Source organism: Sprattus sprattus (assembly GCF_963457725.1).
Source record: "Sprattus sprattus genome assembly, chromosome: 15".
NCBI lineage: Eukaryota > Metazoa > Chordata > Actinopteri > Clupeiformes > Clupeidae > Sprattus > Sprattus sprattus.
This window is the reverse complement of record NC_137913.1, coordinates 15,712,174-15,736,778: the sequence shown is the minus strand read 5'-3', so window position 1 is coordinate 15,736,778 and position 24,605 is coordinate 15,712,174. Positions and strand designations below refer to the sequence as shown.

Here is a 24,605-nt window from a genome sequence, read left to right as displayed (position 1 = left end):
CCTGCTATAGCTAATCACATGTGATGAATAGCACACCCCAAAGCAGCAGTAGTACAGTGCATAGACGAGGGCATCCATCAAAGGGGGGCTAAATTAAAATGCCAAGACAGGCCATTGAGGGTTACTCACACTCAATATCCCTAGCCTGCTCCTCTCCTTCCATTTACTCAAACACTCAGAGGCTTTCAGCGCGGGGCCTCGTCTTTAAAACAGCCTGACAAAACCTCATTAATTAGGACCGCAAGACCGTCATCTTCCCTAATAGACCATAATGAGAGCTTTTTTTGATGTAAACAACCCTGTCAGTACGAGGGAAGCCAAAAGAATGAGACGCTCTTCAGCCTCACAGATCGACTGACGAAAGAATGTTATATAGACTATATATTTTTCAGTTTTTTATTATTCAACAGAAACAGCAGCCCAATATTCTACTCAAGGTGACTCAATGGATTAGTCATGATTAATTAATGAACTGATTGATGTGGTTATGTAGCCAACTACACAACGGGAGCGTCATTTGCCAGCTGGCGTTTTGAAGTCCACCTTTATAGAGCATGACATTATAGGACATAGCTCCACTGTGCAGTCTGAATGACTGATTTCTGCGGTTTGGTGTGAACAAATGTACGCCAAGATGCCACAAGATGCATCTATTTTATACAGAGCAAAAAAATTGTGGATCTATTGATTAGTTTCTCACTGCTCTGTCAAATAGATAAAAATAATGACACCAAGCATACTGTGCTCGTTTTTAGACAGGAGCAACTTTCCATAAGTTGAGAGCGTTTCAGGCAAGGGTGTGTGTGGGGGGGCGTTGAGCGGGGAGGAGAGAGAAGGGGGGGACTTGTACATGCACATTGATTAAACTTCCCAAATCAAAGACAGCTAGGGATGCAGTATCGATCAAACGGAGAGTGTCTTCCCGTTCGTGTCCAAAGAAGTTTATTTTTGAAAAATGAAACGGCTCTTTCATCCTGAGGAACCTGGAGCCTGACAGGCCTGATGCGCAGAGTACACACGCATACACACACATACATATACATATACACACACACACACACACACACACACACACACACACACACACACACACACACACACACACACACACACACACACACACACACACACACACACACTCACACACACACACACACAAACACAAACACACAGAAAGAGGGAGTCTTGTGTTAGGCTACCACCCACACACAACAGCACAGAGATGTAGATGAGCGAAGTGAGGAGAAAGACGGAAGGGGAAGTGAAGGAGAGGGAGAAACAATGAGGAGGAGGGAAGAAAAAAAAAGAGGGAAGAGTAAAGGGAAAGATGAGAGGAGAAAGAGTGGGGGGGGGGGAGCAACAAAGAGGAGGATAGAGAGAGGGAGAAAAGAGGAAGAGGAATGAGTGGGGAAATGATGAAGGGTGAAAGGCAAAGCTGAAGGGATAGAGCGAAGAAGTAGACATGGAGAGAGAGAGAAATCAAGGCAGGACTCAGGAGTGAAGGCCCACCATTCCAATCAAAGACACCCACGGCCAAATTACAGCAGAAGGAAAATAGGCATGGCAGGCCTCTGATGTGAGCCGGTGTCTTTCTATGGAACGACATCTGGAGATAAAAGTCACAGCCCACATCCCCCTACCAGACGTGCACACACACACACACACATACAACACACAAAAAAAACACACACACACATACACACACACACAACACACACAACACAATAACACACACAAACACAACGTGCCACATCTGCACCATCCTTCCCCATCGCCAGAGAAGCACAACCACTGTGGATGCATTGATTGCTCTTCAAACACAAAACGACTGAAGAAAAAGCCCCTACAGACTTCTCCATTCTTTCAAAGACAGCATCCTGAAGGCCTGTAGTCTGTTGTTTCCGCCCCCTCCCTTTCTCTTTCTCTCTCTCTGTCTCTTTTTGTCTTTCTCTTTGTCTCTCTCTCTCTCTCTCTCTCTCTCTCTCTCTCTGTAGTGCCCAGTCGCTGGACCTCAGAGACAGCATTCCCACAGAGACCCTCATACATGATGTAGGAGCGCTGGCATCCAGAGTGGTTTCCTCGCGTGTGTGTCCGTCCTCTCTGGCAGAGCCCCCAGGAGAATCCTGAGGAGAGGCAGCCGTGGACTGACAGACACAAGCCCAAGAGACACACATGGGTCTGGGTAACACTGGACAAGGGCCATGTCTCTTTCTCTCTCTCTCTCTCTCTCTCTCTCTCTCTTTCTCTCTCTCTCTCTATCTCTTTCTTCACCTCCTCTCTCTCTCTTGCTCTCTCACTCCCCCACGGGACCCGTCCAAAAGCACCATATGAGGGACAGACTGGCCTGACAATCCACCCACATTTGCCAATGGAGCAGCTCGGCACATGATGTCCTGAGCCTGACAAGGGCAAGAACATATACACATCCCAAGTACACAGGGATCCTGTTTGTGTATGAGCAGCATACAGGGATCCTGTGTGTGTTTGTTTGTGATGGTGTGTGGTGGTGTGTGTCTCTGTGCGTGCTGGGACGGTGTGTGTATCTGTGCGCGCTGGGAATCTGTGTCAACTGTATTACGTCATGTTAAATCTGTGGTACACATGACAGCTTGTTCATGATGGAACCATGGTGGACCTGGCTGAACTCCTACCAGTAGCAGCGGCTATAGAAATATGATACAAAATTCAATAGGTTGTGATTAACAGACCATAAACCAAATAATTAACAAATGAAAAGTCACAACTGCGAACAGTATATTATTTGTATTACTGGGTTAACAATACAACTAATATCTAAAAGTGATGTTCCTTTGTGCTATAACATTTTATGTCATTTCAATCTGTGATTATAAATATGTACGTACAGTATAGAAGCCATTAAGTCCTAAGACACATTTTAATTACTTTATAAACTTTAAGCAATGAATGATTAGACCACTATGGAGACTTGATCCAAATTATACCAAGTCATCCTTGTAGGACATTTACTAATTGGACCAAATAGATTATGCTTAGGAGTATTCACCACAGGCTATGTTCCCCATTATGGAGCATTACACATGTCAAATAAGGTCAGGTCAGCACGTCTGTTATGGATTACATTATATCAGCATACTGAAAGCGATACTGGTAAATACACTGGGAATATGAGTGAAAGACTGACTAAAGCATGATGACCCGGACTCGTATTGACAGCCTGTCTAAACCACCAGGGGAGTGGGTCATTATTTGGTCGATAAGAAATCCACTGTACTCTTTGATCTGCACCAAGGGGGTCGTTTAAAACCTCTCTCTGTTTCCCACAGAGGCCTATTGAATACAGACAGCATGCAATTTACTGAAACCACAGCCCACAATGCAGCCATGATACGCTGGTGAAGGAATCCATTTTAGGCTGATACCTCGCCTCCTTGATTGTCACACCAAACAATCTTATTTCGTTAAGGAAAAACAAACTAAACTAAACTATGTCAGTAACAGCAGTCTTCCTTTCAGGGACTCCATTCAGGGCATAATAGTCTTCATGTTAGGAGTCCCTAGAGCAGGGAGTGAGTTGTGTGAGCATATGCATAGTGTACGTACAGAAAGCCATGGACAGCAAGCACAGCCGCCCCATGCTGCCTTCACTGCCTAGGCCTCCGAGTCGGACTCACACGTGAACACACATACACACGTGCACACACACACACACAGGCACACAAACACACATACAAACGTTCACACACACACTTACACACACACACACACACACACACACACACCTGCACACACACATACACACACAAATGTGAACACACACACACACACCTGCACACACACATACACACACACACAAATGTGAACACACACACAGGCACACAGACACACAGACACACAAACACACACACTCACATCAGTGGAGGCATGGAGCCACTTCATTCAAACACGTACACGCCCGCTGTTCACAAACCACTTGTGATTCATAATGCACTGAAAATTTCACTGGACAAGGCCAGGAAAATGACAGTCATGAAATCTTTATGATCCTTGAGTAAACCTGCATTGCCGTATTTTGTTAACACAGAGCACTTTGTTGCTGCCTTGGAATATACTGTATTTTCTTAGACTGTCAAGGAATGTCAGTACCCTTCAGTGTGTCCTGTGCAAATGTGTGAAGCCCACTCAGCTGGTGGAAGAGAGGGCAAACCATTTAAGGGCATCAATACATAGAGGGGTGCCATTTTGCTTTTCACACTTCTCTACATCTCCTCCCCATGGAGAGGAGGCCAAGAAAAGCCCATCTGTGTGTGTGTGTGGGGTGTGTGTGTGTGTATGTAGGGTGTGTGTGTGTGTGTGTGTGTGTGTGTGTGTGTGTGTGTGTGTGTGTGTGTGTGTGTGTGTGTGTGTGTGTGTGTACGTGTGTGTGACTTTGTGTGTGTGTGTGTATGTTTGTGTGTGTGTGTGTGTGTGTGTGTGTGTGTGTGTGTGTGTGTGTGTGTGTGTGTGTCTGCATACACAAGGACAAATAACTCTGCACACAGTACAGAGAGTAGAGGGACAAACAAACTAAATTATTTTCTTGACAACACCTCCTTTTTTTCCATATTGAGGAATAGAAACTCTTTGGAACCTTTTTGAAGTGTGATAAGTAATACGCACGACTGTGCTCTGAAATATTCATAGCAGTTTTGCTGTATAATTATGAAGCAACTGAATTCAAAGGACAGAGGAGATAAGAAGGAGAGGGAAAGGAGCACACACTGAGACACACACACACACACATATATAAATACAAATACACCTACATATGCCTGTCTGTCAATAAGACTAGCACATCTGTTAGCCTGAGTGTGAAATAAGCCCAAACATAATTAGGCTTCAAGCTCACCTTAGAGGGTAGAGATGACACTCACCTACACAGCCCCCACATGGAACTCTTACCAGGTGAGCACACACACTCACAAATGTGCACACTACACACAGAGAGACCTAACGTGGTGTGCACAGTAAGGGGGGGAAGAAATGATACACATAAACACACACGCACACAAACACACACACACACACACACACACACACACACACACACACACACACACACACACACACACACACAAGCACACACACACACACAGCCTCACACACTCTGAGGGACAGAGGGAGGTTCAGGCCGTTCCAGACCTCCCTAGGGCCAGGAGACCAGATGCACCGCGCTCACAATATGGCTAAAAATACGACGCTAACAGAGGAGATTAATTAAAATGAACATGGTTCAGAGAGTAAGTAGCCCCCCCACCACTCACTCACTCACACTCCCTCCCTCCATCCCTCTTTCTCTCTCTCTCTCTCTCTCCCTCACTCATTTACTCATTTCTCTCTGTCCTTGTTTCTACTGTTTGATTAGTGGGAGTCTTCCACTCTGCCGTCACCTACAATGTTCTCCGTTCTGGCCCTCTCTAAAGTAGGCACGTCAAGGTTACTTCGCTGGACTAGACTGCAATCACTTCAACACCCACCATTCTGTACATCCTGAACTCAGTAATTTTACACTGACACCATGTTAGGCCATATGAGGCTACATGTTCTTTAACGCTGCACATGTCATGGTCAGTAGACTGCAGTGCCAAATGGTGGTCTGTATTACTGTTATCATACAGACAGGGCGCAGTCTTGTGTTAAGCAAACAGGTACCCTAATATTTTAAACAATATCAAATAAATATAATAATAATAATAATATATATTCATATATTTTCTACTTCTGTGTTGTATGTCACTGGGACCCACAGGTACGTTAATGCAACTGTTAAAACAGGCTTGGTTAACACCAACCATTACCTCTGTAGAAACTACACATCAAGTGTCTAAACAACCTTTAGGTAATATGGCTATTATAATGTGATTATGTCAGATGAAACTGAAGGAACTTTTTACTGTTCATATGTTTGAGGGATCCAAAATGATCAAACCACTGCCTCAGCTTGCACAGTATGTAAAAAGATGCACCATGGTTCTCTACTCAGTAACTTTGAAATTCATGTTACATGACAGCGTATCTTCTGCCCTCCTCTGTGCTAGCTCTGTGCTAGCTCTGAGCTAGCTCTCTCCAAGAGGCGAGGGCAAAGACAACTGCTATGCAGCGCTCCCCATACTTGAATCATCTGCTTTTAACTGTCTTCCCCACAGTGCTCCCAGCACAGGTAATGGCAAACAAAACCTCACAGGGGGTGGGGGGGGGATGGAGGGACAACAACACTCACTTGCTTGCTCGGTCTGTTGCTCGTTTTCTCGCTTGCAGACACACTCTCCCACAAATTCCTGGAGGAGTCTGCAGATGCACAAAGCCATTCAGACTTGGAATTAATTTGCCTCGCCTACCTCTTCTGGCAGTGACGGGAGTAGGAAGATGAAGGGGGGGGGGGGAGTACAGGAAGGGAGTGGGAGGGGTTGGGGAGAGAGGAGGATGATGAGGAGGAGAAGGAGGGGTCCTTGCTGAAACACTGCAGGGACCCCCGGTGAGGTGGTTACGCTCCAAATCTCCAAAACAAACCGTTCTGCTCGGCTCTGCTCCCGAGCATGCTCAAGGCACATCTTGCATCTTGCATCTCTCTCTCGCTCTCTCTCTCTCTCTCTCTCTCTCCTCTCTCCCTATCTTTGTCTCTCTTTCTCTCCTTCTATCCACGCTCAACACTGCTTCTCCGACGGCGCTGCATCTTCGAGTCATGCTCATTTCTGAGCTGCGAGGTGTGAAACACGAAGTGACTTCCATTCAGATCGCAATCGGGGCCTGCAGTCGTGGAACATGGCTTAGTGCTCAGGCCCCTGCAAACCCATACACACACACACATACAAACACACTCACACACACACATACTACACAAACAAGAACACACACAACAAGCATGACCATCTCAGTTAATATTCTTTGCTCACTGCGGGACCCTTGTGTGTTCCATGAACATTGCTCCCAGCATTCAGCTCAGGATGAGATGCCATGACTGACAAGAGAAGCCTCTGGAACATGACAGGCCAAACTGCCATAACCGGCATCAAAGGGACTCTGGCTTAGCCAACCTAGAGAGGCACGAATGGCGAAGTGGCTAGCCTCACCAGACTAAAGCACCAAAACACCACAAAGATCAGTTTAATGAAGACCATAGCTGTTCGGCTTTATGACTTGGTCTTAAACCAGCTGTACTCTTTGCTTTAAGCCACCCCCACACACATACACACTGATTTGGTCTGTATCTCAATCCGCTGGAAAATAAACATCTCTTCTCGTCGATTTAATTTGATTTATTTTTTTTCATCTTGTGATTTTTCCATAGCTTTGCTGCAAATCCCAAAGACGAGCTTCATCTTTGTTTTTGGCCCAAATGAATCATTGAGTGAGAGCTTTTCTTTCTTGTAGAAATCCCACACAGGTATCACATTACTAAACTGAGTTTTTTTTATTTGTATCCCTCTCCAGTCACACCCGTCGTCCCTCAGAGCTAGGCTGGGCTGGGATGATGTTTGTAGGTGGGGGGTAGGGAGGGGTCAAGTCTTCTGCTTTATCTGAAGTTTCATTGCAGAGGCCAGGACCCACTACACAACGCAATTTCAGCCTATACCACTGGTCCTCCCGTGGGCAATCCGGCCTCTCTCTCTCTCACACACACACACACACACACACACACACACACACACACACACACACACACACACACACACACACACACACACACTCAGACACACACCCACACACACACACACACACACACACAGACACCCAGATACACACTTGCCATCTAATCCGAGTGGAGTAGAGGAGTTCTAGGGCCTGATAATGAATGTAATTTCACTTATCCTCTGGACATTCCCTCTCCACAGTCTACGAATTTCAGAGGGGAAGAGACAATCTGCTTTGACTGGGGAGCCTGACCCCCACCACCACCACAACCCCACACCCTCTCCCCAACCCCACACACACACAGACACACACACACACACACACACCACCACTGAAGTTACAAGCTGATCACAGGAGATGCTTTGGTAGAAGATTAAAAAGAACTTATAAGTTGGAGTTTCTTTTTTTTGCCATCCACTCTCTTCCCAACTGATTGATCAGCAATTACTCAGTATTTTGAACAGAAGCCATTCATCCAGACCAGTTTGATCTCGACCCACTGGTGTTGTGTTCCATTTCCTGTTTCCATTCTCTATGTTCTACAACCTAATCAATTCCACTTGATTTTCCACTTGACATTTCAAAAATAAAAAATAAATATAGGGGATGTTTGGATGACCATCATCAAAGTTTCCCATCAGACAATGATCCCTGGTCTAGGAAGTATTCCTGCAATTTCAAACTTTCACAAACATTCTCAGCAAGTATGATGACTTCAGTTCTGCTCATTACAGACCTCCTCTTTTTCAGGCTGTTTTTTTGTGCGAATGGAAACTTCCGGAGACATCAGGTGAGATATCAGAGAAAGAACCGAGGTAAATCCCGGGGCTTTAGTGTTCTCACCCCTCTCCTGTTTCCGAGGTGCCCGGAGAAGCGCTGTTCCGTGTGGGATTTGCGAGCTCAGCATCTCACATGCCCCGCCAACGATTTTGGTGCAGCCAGTGAACCAGAACCACTTACAAAAATCCATAAAAATCTCATGGGTTATGTGTATGTGTGTGTGTGTGTGTGTGTGTCTGTGTGTGTGTCTGTGTGTGTGTATGAGAGAGAGAGAACCTGTGTGGTGTGTGTGAGAGAGAGAGATAGAGAAAAAGAGAGGGAGAGAGAGAGAGTGTGTGTGAGAAAGAGAAAGAGTGTGTTTGGGTGAATGTATGCATGTGTGAGAACCCGTGTGCCCCTCAGTGTGTATAATCACATGTGTGTGCTTGCTTTGTTTGTTTGTTTGTCTGTTTGTTTTGTCTGTCTGTGTGAGTCCGTGTCTGTACACCTGTGTGGCTGTGGGTACCACTGCACGGCACCGTCTGCATCCAGTTCTGACACACAGAGGATGTGGGGCTCGTCATGTTGCTTGGCAGCGGGAATCAGAGGAGTGAGCCCTCCCTCTGCTGCGCCGCTCCTCTGAGACGCAGAGGATGCTGCCAGCTCAGGAGCCCCCCGTCCTGTGCCGTCTCTGTTCCATAAAAATAGCTCATGCAACCAGGTAGCTGCGTCTGAAAGCTCGCCAACGAGATATGGTGGATCACTCACTGTGTTTTAGATTGTCACCACAGTATTTGACAGGGCACATGCACACACACAAACACACATATGCATCTAAATGTATTTAGGGAGAGACAGATAGAGAGAGGAGAGAGAGGAGGGGAGAAAAAGAGAGAGGGGTGGGGGGGAGGTGATAGGAGGTTTCTAGGTCCCCATCACTGAGTGAGATGACTCACTTCGACTCACTCACTTAAACACTCTTATCAGCATCTTTGACAAACACTGATATGTATACATAGGCAAATATACTCACTCACAGACCATTGCATGGCATCACAAAGCACACCCGTGTGTGACAGTGTGTGTGTGTATACGTGTGTGTGTGTGTGTGTCTGTGTGTGTGTGTATGTGTGTGTGAGTGTGTGTGTGTGTGTGTGTTTGTGTGTGTGTGTGTGTGTGTGTGTGTGTGTGTGTGTGTGTGTGTGTGTGTGTGTGTGTGTGTGTGTTGGGAGCGCCTGTGAGTCTGTGATACAATTGTACACACAGTCTAACAAGGCATGCTTTCATTCAATGTGTGTATGTCCATGTGCTATGCACACACACACACAGACACACCTACACACACACACACACACACACACACACACACACACACAGACACACACACAGACACACACACACACACACACACACACAGACACACACACACACACACACACAGATACACACACACACACACACATACACACACAGGCACACACAGGTACACACGCACACTTTACCTTGCCACGCTGTGTGATAGTCTGCATCTAATCCTCTGTACATATGCTCCTCCGCCCAGTCCCACAGCGCTCTGCCACACACCGGTCACCTCTAAGCCCCGTGGGGAAATCCCTGAACCATCATCATTCTAAACAGCCATATGCTCTCTCTCTCTCTCCTTCTCTCTCTCTCTATCTCTCTCTCTCTCTCTCTCCTTCTCTCTCTCACTCCCCTCTCATTCTCTCTCTCTCTTTCATTCTGCCTCACTCCATATCTCTCTTCATCTTCTCTATCACTGTCCCCTCTCTCCCTCACTCACTCTGTCTTTGTCTATCTCTCATTCTCTCTCTCTTTCTGCCTCACTCCATATCTCTCTTCATCTTCCCTATCACTATCCCCTCTCTCCCTCACCCTCTCTCTCTCCCTCTCAGCACAGGAGGCCTGGAGCACCTGACCGTCCTGCCCTGTCTGCCCCCCCCCCCCCTCCCTCGCACGGCGAGCGCCACCTGTCTCGCTGCCTCCACACACCTCCCCCTCACTCACTTTCACTGACTTTCCAAAAAGTTACTCAAAGTACACCAGGGGAGAGCTGGCGGGGGTGGAGCTGAGCCTCTCTGCAGACTCTCTTTCCACTGGGGGGGGCATCACATTTTTGTGATATTTTGTCATGTTTGATTTATTTATTTTGTTTAATAAGGATGATTGTGACAGCAAGGTGGGGCAGCACGACAGAAGGACCAGCAGTCTCCTCTGCTTTGTCATAACAACCACACACACCTATTCAAAATCCTCCAAAGAAAAGAAAACACAGGTGGATTTGAGTAAGTGTAAAAAACAGGTTTACGAACTTATCAACAACGTAGTTGGTGTCCATTTTATCCCTCATTTACAATGCTCTCCTGCATTTCCACAAGTCTGTGAGAGTCGATGACATTTCTACTGCTGATTTGCAGTGGCGTAGGCACCAACTGCTTTTTAAAAAACCCTCCTGTCATAACACCAAGAGAGATAAAAAAAAATCAGATGCAAATTTCAAACTTAAACTGAGCTGTTTTTCTCGCAAAAACCCTACGGAGGAAAGGTGACGCCTGAATCCTCCCATGGTCTGCTTTTTCACATCTAAGAAAGACCCAGCAAACTCTTGTGAAAACGCACTGAAGGGTTCGAGAGACAGAGAGAGAGAGAGAGAAAGAAAGAAAGAGAAAGAAAGATCGATAGAAGGAGCAGGGAAGGCAGAGTGATAGGGAGGGAGAATTTCCTACATATGTCGGTCGCTCCCTCTCTTTCTTCGCTGTTATCGGGCCCCTTCGCTGAAGCAGTCTGCCAGCACTTGGAATCTGATTAGCGTCGTCTCATTCACAATGACAAATATCAACCCACAGCCGAGAGGAAGGGCCTCCTCTGTAGCACATCGCGCATCTTATCCACGCTGGATAAAAATACCCTAAAGATGGAGAGAGCCAGCGGCCTGAAGAGAATGAGCAGAGAGAGAGAGAGAGAGAGAAAGAGGGAGAGAGAGAAAAAGGAGCACAGGGAATGAGCAAAAGGAAGAGAGAGTATGGAAAAAGCAAAGAAGACATCCACAGAGCTGCTTCCTTGATGATTGTTTTTATTTATTTATTTATCTATTTATTTACCTCTTCCCTTTCCCTTCGGATGTATGCTGTATATCCGGTGTACCCCCTCAACCCCTATGCTTTGGCAGTACTGCAGAATGTTATGGCCACGCCAATAAAGCTGCTTTTGAACTGGAATTGGAATCTGAGAGTAAAACACACAGAACCAGAAACAGACAAAAACAGAACAGGGACAGAGAGAAAGAAAAATAAGGAGAGTCTAGAGAGAGAGAGAGAGAGAGAGAGAGACGGAGAGAGAGAGAATGAGTAGGGAGAAGGGAGAGAAAAGGAGAGAGAAAAAGAAAAAGAGATAGAATAGAGAGAGAGAGAGAGAGAAAGAGGGGGAAAGGAAAAGAGGAGAGGATGAAAGAAGAGCCTTTTCTCTCCCTCCTCGGTGTCGGCAGGCAGGCAGGCAGGCAGGCAGGCAAGCAAGCAGGCCGGCTGCCAGCACAGATTATCCCTCTCCCTGGTTCACAGATTTGCATGGAGGCAAATGAAAGACACAGAGCCCACGGCTGAATTAAGAGGTCAGGTGCAAAGAGCTGGAGATGGAGAAGAGGAGCGAGAACGCCAGCGACGGCAAATGAGAGAGAGAGTGAGAGAGTGAGGGAGAGAGAGAGAGAGAGAGAGAGAACGTGAGAGAGGAAGAGTGCAATGAAAGTCAGCTCAGTAAAAGACGACTGCCAGAGATCAAAGGAGGAAACACACAAGGGGGGGGGGGGGGGCATATTAAGCAACACACACACACACACACACACACACACATATATATAAATATACTGAAAAAGCCTCTGAGGCATATACCTGCACAAAGAGCTAAGAGTTATCCACACAGGAAACAGACTCCTTCTTCAGTAAGTGTGAGAGTAAGTGGGCCCCCTTCACCACCACACTGACACACAGCAAGGCTAAGCCAGTAGAGCCCAGGCCATCTCTGCTGCCATGGGCCTCCATAGTGTGAGTGTGTGTGTGTGTGTGTGTGTGTGTGTGTGTGTGTGTGTGTGTGTGTGTGTGTGTGTGTGTGTGTGTGTGTGTGTGTGTGTGTGTGTGTGCGGTTGGAGTGTGGTGTAATCCCCATGATTATCTACTGGGGGACAACTCTATTTTTGGCAATTACACAGTTATGGAATCATCTGAGTATCACAAAGGCTGGCACAGACACAGTGATGCATACTGTATGATCACACACACACACACACACACACACACACACACACACACACACACACACACACACACACACACATTTCTACCATGTTAATGTGCTCAATCCTATAATTACACACAACAATTTGCGTACTGCTTACAGTAAAACACAATGACGATTCGGCAGCAAAATGACTGGACTTCAACTCTAAAGACCAGTGAATGTGATTGGACTGAGCCAAGTCCTCCTGTGAGTGACACTGAGGCAAACGAAGGCACAACACTGAAGCCTCTCTGCGTGTCATTTCCAACAAAGCATGCAAAAATATGCAGACACATGGAGGAATGCAAACACCCAGAGGTCACGCTGGTCCCCAGAAAATAGAGCCCCTGACTGCGAGCCTGCCTCATTCCCGGAGGACTCAACTGTGTGTGTGTGTGTGTGTGTGTGTGTGTGTGTGTGTGTGTGTGTGTGTGTGTGTGTGTGTGTGTGTGTGTGTGTGTGTGTGTGTGTGTGTGTGTGTGCCCCACCCACCCATCACTGAACACTTCCCTTTGTTTTCTTGTGTGGAGGAGATGCTGTCCTTGGCACTTTGTTTTTTTGTTTTTTTCCCCCCCATCTCGTTCTCTCCTTCTCTTTCGCAAACTGTCAGCCAGCAGCCAGAGACCTAGCCAGAGCTGTCGGCCTAACGCCGAGTGATAAATAAATCAGCCGGGAGGCTCCATCTCTTAGCCAGCAATTAGGCACTCTCTGACAGCTGACGAATCAGCTTCCTGCGATGGCCACCTCCTGATGCATTACCACAATTACGCAACGCCGCACAGCTGTTCCCGCCAAGCCGCCGCAACGCACCCCTGACCCCCCCACCCTGCTTTCCGCCTCGCGGGAGTGTCACTCGCGGGTCCCTTTTGCCGCGCGGAAGGAGGTGTTGTGTTAATCACACTGTGCCGCTCCGACACTCCCATGGTGTTGAGTGAGGCGCCACCGACCAAACAGGAGGAGCAGCAGGAGGGCGGGGACATCAACCATGGCGGCAGCGTTCAGGGGGAGAGACGGACGAGGAAGTGTCTTCCTGCCTCAGCTGTCTCCACTTCAGTGGAGGAATCAGGGATATGGGGGCCTTCCTTTTCTCCCCAGGAGCGTTGTTATTTTTTTTGTCATTGTTTGCATGTTTGCATAATCAGGCCATCATGATGTTTATTTTTGTCATTTGGTGTGTGTGTGTTTGTTTGTGTGTGCATGGGAGCATGTGTGTGTCTGTGTTTGCGTGTGAGTGAATGTGTATGTGCCTGTGTGTGTGTGTAAGTGCATGTGTGTGTATATATGTGTGTGTGTGTGTGTGTGTTTGTGTGTGTGTATGTGTGTGTGTGTCTGCGTCTGAATGCTGCACAGCTTGCAGCAGGAAATAATCTTTCTGCAGATTTGTGGCTGTGTTGTCCTTGGGGCGGCACAGGGGGGCGGGTGGTGTGTGGGGGGGCTGGGGGGGGGGGGGTAACAAAGGGACAAAAAGCTGATGGAGCAGTCAAAACAGACAGAGGGAGAAGTGAAGTGGTGCGGCTCACTACAGACAGAAGGAAGACCGCAGATGAAAAGAGAGACACAGCAGGCGACACCAGGAGAGAAGAAAAGAGGGATGAAGCTAAACAGAAAGAAGAAGAGAAAAATAGGTGTATAGTTGCCTTCAGCAGATCTCTCTCTCTCATCCTCCTTTCTTTTGCTCTCTCCCTCTCTATCTCCTCTCTCTCTCTCTCTCTCTCTCTCTCTCTCTCTCTCTCTCTCTCTCTCTCAGGCTTTCCTGCTTAACCACATGAAGCTGCATGCTCTTGGCGTCTGGTGGGGACTCTTTAATCGAGAGAGATCCTCCAACACACCAGGACCTGCAGATTGATTCCCCTATTTAGCTCCATCCACCCACACACCATTTGCAGGTCAGTGCCTGGGTCAGGGGGGATATAGAGGTCTCTCAGACACTAGCAGCAGTAGGGGGAAGAGAGGTGGAGAGAGAGAGAAAGAGAGAGAGAGGGCAGACCTGTGATAAGCGAAAATAAAAGGAAAGCAAGAATGAAAGGAGGATAACGGAGATAGAAAGAGAAGGCGCAAGAGAGAGAGAAAGGAGGATGAGAGAGAGAGAGAGTGTGTGTGTGTGTTGACTGCTAGTTTGGGAGAGTAGTAATAAAATCATCACTTCGCTCTCTGTGCTACAGCCTTAATTACCTCTCAGAGGAAAATCAAATGGGTAAACAGCATTTAAACAGCCAGCTGGGAGAGCAGCGCGGAGAGAGAGAAACAGAGAGAGGCAGAGAGAGAGAGCAGGAGAGAGAAAGAGCAAGAGAGGGAAGAGAGGAGCAGAGGAAGAGGGCAAGAAGATGAGACAGAGAGGAAGAGAAGGAACATTAAAAGCACTAAGATGCTCCTCGCCACTTGGCATTCAACTTATGATCTTGACATGAGAAAGGCACACAGTGAAAGGTGTCACTACAGAGAGGGAACGAGAGCTACCAAAACACCCTCACACACACACACACTAACACACACACAAACACACACACAAACACACTCACACTCACACAGAAAAAAACTAACAGGGCTCTTGATCTCAGCCTCCAGCCTGGTTGAGAGAGGAATTCTGTCTGATGAGCCTAGTTTTGCTACGCTACAACAGCCAACGGGATAACTGTACTAAAGCTAATATTTACATTATCTTTAAGTCAACTGTAATTAAGATATATATGTTTCTGGCGTTTTCTTTTTGTTTACCTGAAGAAGTCTGTTTAATCTTTGTACACAAACACATATACCCTGAACATATAACAGTTCCTCCACATAAGCCCACACAGGTACATGAATGCAAACTATGCAACATTTAAACCTCACAAAAAAAGCAGTACAGAAGCAGTTCATTAAAAAGTATATGACCGACGGAGATTGTAGGAGGCTTCTTAAAGTTTACCAAAGAGATTACACTCATCCTCTTTCTGAACCAGCAGCACTCTACCACAGCAGAGGTGAGGAGAGGAGGGAAGGGGAGAAAAAAGGGTGAAAAAAAGAAAGGTAGCACGTTGAAAGGTGGACTTATCTGGGGGAAGCAGGCTGCTGCTATCTCTCCGCCCTCCAGGCAGGGAAAGAGTGGAGTGCTCTGCTTTCCAGAGTGGAGACGGATGAGCGACAGCCGTGGTCCCTCAGAAGAGGGCGAGGTGGCGGAGACAGAGAGTGGCCAAGCACACCCCACTCACACACACGGGCACACACACACCTTCACACAGACACGTACGTGCACATGATGGTGAAAACACAAACACACCAAAACAGACTCATGTGTGTGTGAGTGTTCACAATCATTCACACACGTACATATGTGGGCGCCGCAAACACACACATACATACACAAGCACCCCCCCCCCCGAACACACACACACATACATACACAAGCATCCTCCCCAGTCACGCGCACACACACACACACACACAAACACACACACACGCACACACACTCCTGCCCCAGTGATGCCCCCTTCAACCATTGAAATAACATTACTGCACAGTGAAATGTCAAGGGCTGAGGCTCCACACATATGACAAACTGAGGCAGCAAATGTCAACTGTGCATCAACATGGCAGCAAGGGGGGGGGCGGTTATGGGTGGAATCTCATTAGGCTGTGGGGACTCGGGGGAGTGTGTGTATGTGTGTGTGTGTGTGGGGGGGGGGGGCATGTGTCATGTCAAGTGTTAGCTGCCATAGGTTCACTCAGACTCAAGGACGTGACCTCATACAGGGCATAGTCCATACACTTTGGCTCAGGTCACGAGGAAGTTAAACTAAAGAAATGACCCCGAAAATCGGATCTGTCTGAAATCTCCCACAGCTGCCACCAGGCGAACACTGGCTGATGCAGTAAAACTGAAGCGGATGCTTTTTCGCTGGCAAAGCCCGAGCAAACGTTGGCTATATTAGATGTGATGTATTCCAGCGTATTCCGGCGTGTGGCGTGGCACCATTAAAAGCTGTCAGAAAACGAGCCAAAGCCAGCTGAGTGAGTGATCTGCAGCCAAAATCTCTCCTCCTCTTCCTCCTCCTTGCCCCCTCTCTCCTTGGGCGGCCCCACCCAGCGCAACTGCCCCTGCCGGTGGTAGTCAAGCACAAGGTCATCGAGAGTTCCAGAGTCACAGAAAGAGAGCAGTGGGCTGTAAGTTCAGAAAGAGACGGACCAGGTTTGAGAATGGAGGGTGGGGCTGGAGAGGTGGAGGAGGTGGAGGCGGGGGCGGAGGAGGACTGCACTCAGCTGCAGATGTCTGAAGGTGCCAAGGCTTGGCGGGATGGGCGCCACGTCGAGGAGTAATCACCCTGTGAGCGCAGCCAGTAACGAGCCTGCTGCCCCGCCCAGCTCCATCCATCACCAAACAACCCCCCAGGCACCCCCACCACCACCACCACCCCCGCCATGGCTGGTGTAGAGGTCATCAGATCAGCCCCTGGGAGCGCTGCCAGAGACCTGCCACGAAGGATCCCGCTGAGCGCCCTCCTCCCCACGCCAGGCCCCACGGCTGCCTCACAGCTACACACCTGTGATTATCCTCCTCTCTCCCTCTCTCACCTCATGAGGTCACAGCCTTTAACACAGGCACGCTCACACAAACACATTTACACAGAATCAGACATATGTAAGTATCTATACAGATGACATAATAAGAGTTTAGTTGATACAATGAAAGAGGAGGTCCAATTGGAGTTTTGGCGAAATTTGGTTGCATTTTGGTCTTGTGTTCACAAGGCAACGGTGTTTTAAGTTCCTGAAAGCGCATCTTTATTTAAACATGTTAAAGAGTGGAGACTTTTGAAAATGCAGGCCTTAATTACGTTGTGTGGGCAGGTAAAAACAGATGACGAGATTGACGACACGGCCCAAACTTTATCCAATCCCCTTTCATTCTCCATGAAGCTTCAGCCTGAGCTCCATCCTTCAAGGCCTCCACCATGTCCTCAGTGGCAATGAAAAGAAAATCTATTTTGGATTGTCAGACACATCATGGTTCTCAGGATTTATCTCAAATCTTTTTGAAAATGCAAAGGACAAACATTGTTTTTAAAACACTCTTTTTTTTTTGTGATATCTGACATGCCAGAATGCTCCTCTCCTCTGAGCACTCCTGAAGTGACATATAGAAAGCCACGCACACTGCATAGATAGACGGTAAAGCCTTAGTGGTCACAAACGTCCACCTGACCATACTCTACTTTCAGTAAAAGCGACAAAAGCCTTGCAGCTTTTACCGTAGAAGCGTTCACATTAGCAGGCATGACCTCACTACTGCACAGCACCTTCACCATCAGCCCCTGGCCTTTCGACCTCTAACACCACCTAGTCTCCTCCACCCTTCCTCATTCCATTCCCCCACCCCACGTTTGTTTCCCGTCTCCCAGGGAACTAATCAACAGGAACAAGTTCAGGTAAAGATATGCAGAATTACACTTTCCCTCTCATTTGCATAATGAGGGCGATTCGCCTCTAATTATTGTTCCACTGAGTGGCGCCCCCAAAGCAACTCTTAACCCTCGTTATGGGCACTAATTGCTTCCTCTGCACAAACAGGAGTCACTTACAAGTGGAGGAAGTAATGATTTTACTTTTAATGAGCAACTGCCCTTCAAATCAGCTCAGTCAAATTGGGTACAATTCTGACAAAACAGCAAATGATAAACATTTTGGAGAACTGTCAGAAGTTCCTTTTAAACCCAGCAGGTGCTCCTGTGCTAGCCAAGCGAAAGAATGCTCATTTGCGACACAGATCTGTTCCTTTTGTATTTATTGAAGAAAGGCAAGATAAGTGGGAATTGATGACCATTATTTGAGTCAACAAATATTTAATTTTGAACACCACAAACAAAATGAATGGGCACCTCAGGGGTACAAATCCTCTCATGAGAGACTGAATATGCCCCTGTTGCCTGGCACGCACCTATGTACTTTCAGCTCTGGCAACAGCAGTCAGATTCACGTTTATGCACCTGGGGTAGGAGCTCAAAATCAATCAAGGAGCAACAAAGGCCAACATGGTGCATCTATCCAGTCAAATGAATGCAGATGACGACTGCACCAAAAAAGCATCCGTTTCATTCCCCAGTGGAAGTACATAACCTACATTCAAAATGAGTGTATCAAATTCCAATATCACTAAATCAGAGGACACCTTGTAATAGTTGAACACAGACGAACAGCAACATTTCGTAATGAAAGCACACACTGTAGGTATGCGCTTACATAGAGTTCAGTCACCTCTGGGACAGCAAAACAACGGAGGGAATTCACAATCTCTAGAGCAAATGTACAATAAAGGTCAGACAGGTAAGATCAGACAGTACTTCTTCACACTCTTTTCTCCTTTCTCTTCTTTCTCACCACAGCCTCCTTCATCCTTCTCTTCCTCACCTCTCTCTCTCTCACACATCCTCCAGCACACACTCGTCCTCTCTCGGGGCCTAGAGGAGGGTTCGCCGTCTTCCACACATCATGCACCACCATGTGTTCTTGAAGGCTTCAACAAATGCCATTAAGTGGTGAGGCAGAACCTCTCAAGCATGTAAAGCTCACTTTGTAATTGTTCAACCAAAAGACTGCATGTGTGACTCACTTTTGTTATTTAAAGGTTCCTTTGTACCCATCCCCATCTCCCAGACGCTGCGCTTAGCATTCAGAAGCCCGGCTTTTGTGGAGCCCAACTGGGAGTCAGCTTCGCGCAATTAGTTTGTTCTTGACTTGATTGTATTTCCTGATAATGTCATCAAAAGTGAATATGCCGATAAAAACTGATGACAAGAAACTCTGTCCGTGTTCTGGAATACTGCAGTAGCCATTTCCAAAGTAGCTCTAAAACATGTCCCTAATTTTAAATGAAATTAAAAACCTCAAAGGTAAATGTTTTTAGGAGAAAGCATAGAAATGTACCATCCTCCAAAATACAATCCTTGAATTAAAACCAGCTTTCAAGTTTTAATTGTGTACTGTTTATCTCATTACAATAATGCCATAACTGCCTACCTTATCACAAACGTATTGGCCCATTTCAGACAAGTTATGCACTATTTCAAATAAAAAATGTTACTCTGGCATTATCCAAGAGCTGAGGTCCTGGAAGAGAAGTCAAACTGTGAGGTGATTAGATTCTTTCACCAGACAACCAGATTTCTCACCACTTAACAGTAACCGTTTTGGTGCGGAACTGGGATCAAGGAGCACAAGTATTGTTTGTATTCCACCGAAAAGCAGTTCAGCTTTCACAAAAGTGTCAGTGGGAAGCCAACAAATGCATTTCTCACTGACTAGCTTAGCTTTCACTGAGTCTTATGTGTCTCACTAGGATGCATATTATATCATAAATACGGTTACAACCCAAGGCATTGATAAAATATAAAAATAGATTGACAAACATTCCAAATAATTTGTGTTGGGGGATTCTAGTCTAAATGTTAGCAAGAAGCCCCCACTAAAAGTGTCTCCCAGTTCTTTATTGTCTTTCTTTTCAAACCTGTTTAGCTCTTTCACATGTCTCATTCAGCGTTGAAGTCAAAGGGCAAGATTCCTTCCTGATCCATCATGATGGGTGAATCTGACATATTCATGCTCCAGGTATGACTGGATTACACTTACTGACTTTCAATAACTTATTCACTCAGTAGCGGTAAACTGGTTAGCAAACTGCTATCGGCATGGCTGTCCTTGAAAAAGTAGCATTTCATTAATAATAGAAGTTCTCAAAGGAAATTAAAGGCAGTGGCTTTTCATTAATATATTATAATAACACATCATAATACGGGGTAAGTGGTACTTAAATCTTCAGCGCTTATGGTTTGTGATCAAGTTTATAATGGTGTGCATTTATGAGCAGGATAAACAACAAGAATGAGCTTATCAAGCCCGGAACAGCACATGTGCTAGACAGCATATCACAAAAACACTGAAATGTCTATTCCTTAAAGAGATTCAGAAAGATTGATTTTCCTTCAGATTTTGTGTTAGTCACTGCCAGGGGATATATAAAAAGAGTGGGAGCAGAGGAGGGGAAAATAACAACATGGGGCTTTATCTCAATTAGAACACAGGCGATAATGATCTTTCATTTCCCTCTCCATTTCTATGGACACTAATCTGATGGGAAATAAGCTCTTGATTACTACCGACTAAATGTTACATTACTAAACAGTCCTCTCTCTCTCTCTCTCTCTCTCTCCTTCTATCTTTTTATCCCTCCGTCTCTTAACACACACACACACACACAACACCCCCCAGCAAGTAAAAGCAAAAAAAAAGGCAACCAAAAATGCATGCACAGTTGAGTAGAGACAAACAGAAGGATCTTGCTCAGTTTTGTCCCACCCAAATCATTCACTGTCTTTCATGTTTGTGTCATTAGTGAAATTTCAAGACAAAAAAAGATTATACTCTTTTATTAACATCTTCTGTGAGTCAAATAATCTAGTATATATTTTGAAATGCTCCAGACGTCAGACACTGAGAAGTGGGGTTCATCTGTTGACACACACCGAAGCACAAAGGGCAGGGGAAGTATGTAGCCTCTTGAGAGCTAAATATGTCCTCCGTGTCCGCAAGCCCTCAGACATATGGGTCCCTCTCTAAGTCACAGACGCGGCCCATATCAATTGTGAGTGTGTGAGTGTGTGTGTGTGTGTGTGTGTTTGTGTGTTTGTTTGTTTGTGTCTGTGTTAGGCTACCAGTCCGATGGTCTGACAATCTTAATCACACCTCTCTCTCGCCTTCCTGCTGCAGGCCACAGCATGGCAGCATCCTTGCACATTCCCCATTCCACATCTCTGCAGCAACCACACACACACACACACACACCCACAGACACACAGACACAGACACAGACACACACACACATACACACACACACACACACACACACACACACACACAAACACACACACAGGCCACAGCACAGAGTTCAGCACCACACAAGCCACTACATGCTCAGGCACCAAGACAATATCCCAAACACCCCACATCAATACAGCTGACACAATCAATATCATTTCATATCACATGTGAGTCATAGTCTTGGAGAAGCCACTTCTGAAAGCTGTAGTGTTTGCTAGTTAATGTGCCACAAACAACCTACGTGTATGAGAATCTTGTGATGCTCCAAAAACCTTTTGGTGGTACGTCTGAATTAGGATTCTTCCCAGGTCACTTACGCTCTGTTAGGTGTCTTTAGTTTCCCCTTAACCTCTTTACAACACATAATACAAACATACAATACATTTGTGGGGTATATGTGTGTGTTGGTGTGTGTGTGTGCAACAGTAACTCAGAGCAATTGACAGGACATGATGGGCAGCGGGGTTTTTTTGCCCAGAGAAAATAAAGCTGCACCTCTGTACAAAAACACTCTACATGACACACTTGATGTCTACAATGAATAACTGCACTTTAGCTTTCAGACTCCTTGCTCTCTCCTGCTCTCTCCTTAGCATGCCATGCTCTGACACTGCACTTGTCAGGAGTGTGTCCGGTATCCCTTAACAACACATCCCTAGTCACGTACTTCAGCCCATCAGAGCAAAATGACAAGAGGACACTGACTGTCACACCACCATTACATTTTCATGTCAATCTCGAAAACGGAAGCTCTAGTCCTTTGCACAATTCTGGTGTAAAAAGTCTAGTGTGTAAAATATATATATATTTTTAAAGCAATAACGTTTGATTAATTTGGTCTGTTTAATAGAAAGTGTGATTCCATAAATTATCAAATTAACTCACAAGCTTCAGATGACTGCCAAAAAGCGAGTCACCGAAACATGTGCATTTATTAAATGGGTAGATTAGTGTTTTCAAATGCAGCTTGCGCTTCATTTACCAATGCATTGATCTTATTGTCATCTCTCATGTAAGATATTATATGGATTTGTCTTTGTGGTAAACCAAAACTCCCTACAGGAGAGCGTTTGCATATGATTTCAGAAAAATCCGGTTTTATTTTAACCCCATTACAAACTCATTTAATGCGTTGAAGTGCTTCTTTGAACAATAAGAAACTCTTCAGTTACGCTATAGACAGCGTCCCTGCAGTGAAAGCGATCGCTAATCAGAATTGTATAATCGACCTCATGCATCTTGAATTGATAATTAATTCCACAAAAGCTTTAAATAGCGTTACATGATTACACGTGAATAAGGGAGTTAGTATGTTCCTATCAGATGTAATTCCAATCATCTTCCCACGATGTGCCGGTCTCGCTTTTCACTATGGGACGAGTTCCGAACAGTCACCGCCGTATAATAAGCAATCCACCATTTTAATGTCTTACATCATCTTACTGTCTCAAGAGAGTTTTGGCGTCAAAGCACTTTCTCTGTACAGTATTGCCCGTGAAGACATTGTACCGAAGGCTTCAGAGAAATTATCTAGTCCGCGCTTAAACACAAAAAGCGACGAAGGGGACAAGCATTGCTTCGCGGCTTGACATAGGAGCGTCGCTTGGTTAACATATGAATGGCTTTGTACTATTTTCAAGTAACGCAACACATGCATGTAAATTGTGTCTGGTAATCGGAGTTTTATTAAATGTGGCCTAGTTGTTTTATTCACATTATGTCAGTAGGTGACGTTGATGAGCACCATTAGAAATTGTTGAACTGACTTTGCCTAGTTTAGACATTCGGATGTCAAAGGTTGCATCATCTAAACGACGTGACTGCATTAAAGTTGCCATAAAACCGCTAAAAACAGGCTCTGATAATACATGGAAATAATTAGGTCGCAAACCGTCTCTACGATGTTAGTGCCTATGGAAACGAAAAAGGTCCGTCCAGGATCTCATTATTAACTGACCCCGTCTGTCATACATGGTTTAAACCAGCTATTCCGACTGGACTTAACATTAAATTATAAAGATAACATAGCCTACACTAAATGGCAGGAGAAAGAAAGAGAGTGAAATGTTGAATGAAGTGATTAAGAGAGGGAGAGTGACCACCAATTCCTCAATTTCACTTAAAAATCAATATATCACCCAAACACCTTGTGTTAGAGTAGCCTGCGTAATCGTTCGTCTTCTTCTGAAAATAAACCTAATGAGTTCTGCTGCTGGCAAATTAAAGGCTCGAATAAATGTAATGTGAAGACCCAAGTAACGCTTGAAGCTAGAACTACGTCGTTTTAAAACCAAAATTAGGGCCAGGTTAAAATTATTATGTAAAATACACCACCAATGTTGCGTGCCGATACAATTCTGTACAAGAGAAGCCTGTGTTGTCGAAAAGAACTGCGAAAAGTGTCTTTTCAGTCCTTCCTTTCGGCCGATTAATAGGCTACCTGCCTTTCAAACATTACATCTGTTGAAATAGGCTCAAGCCAGCGCAACCTTTACTTTAACGTGCATGTTAACTTAAGTTTCCATATAACTGCAATATGTTGGCGTCTACATGAGAAACTCAAATACTTGCAACAAGTTTTACATCTTCCCTTACCTCTGCAAAGAGACGTCAGGAGAGCCCATTTTAAAATCTGACAAAGCCGTCCGTCCCCTTTGGCATCTCGGTCCCTGTTCATCTTTGGCATTTTCAGGAAACTGTCCAACGGGCGCGTCTTAGCGTTCTATTCTTAATTAGAAGGCGAACTATTTTCGAGCAAGTCCTCCAAATAATGAAATGTCGGCTTGAAGTGCCAATCCTCTAAACTCCTTGACTGTTAAGCAGATTAGATGACGAATTGTTTACTTCTCCCAAACAATCGTTATCCACAAAAATAGTGACGAACTCCGTCTTGACCTCCCTACATCCCAACTCATATAGAAAAAAACAGTAGACTAGAGAGCGACAGCCCGACTAGTCGTCGGTTCCTTGCATCCCAGAATATTTCCTCCGATTTTCCCTTTTTGGCTAAAGTTCTGCACAACATCGGGGGTGATCCGCTCAAGCCTACTCAATACCCC

The 24,605-nt window shown here is 45.8% G+C and overlaps 1 protein-coding gene across 1 annotated transcript in view; it reads right to left on the bottom strand.

The window, feature by feature from the left end:
- Positions 1-24,232, bottom strand: part of LOC308376675 (transmembrane protein 132C) — a gene marked incomplete at both ends in the record, with an annotated part of 164,422 nt that extends 140,190 nt beyond the window's left edge. The window contains one exon of the mRNA XM_080853113.1: positions 24,142-24,232. Coding sequence (XP_080709239.1) covers positions 24,142-24,232 — 91 coding nt within the window. The remainder of the gene's footprint in view (positions 1-24,141) is intronic.
- Between the last annotated feature and the right edge of the window lie 373 nt (positions 24,233-24,605).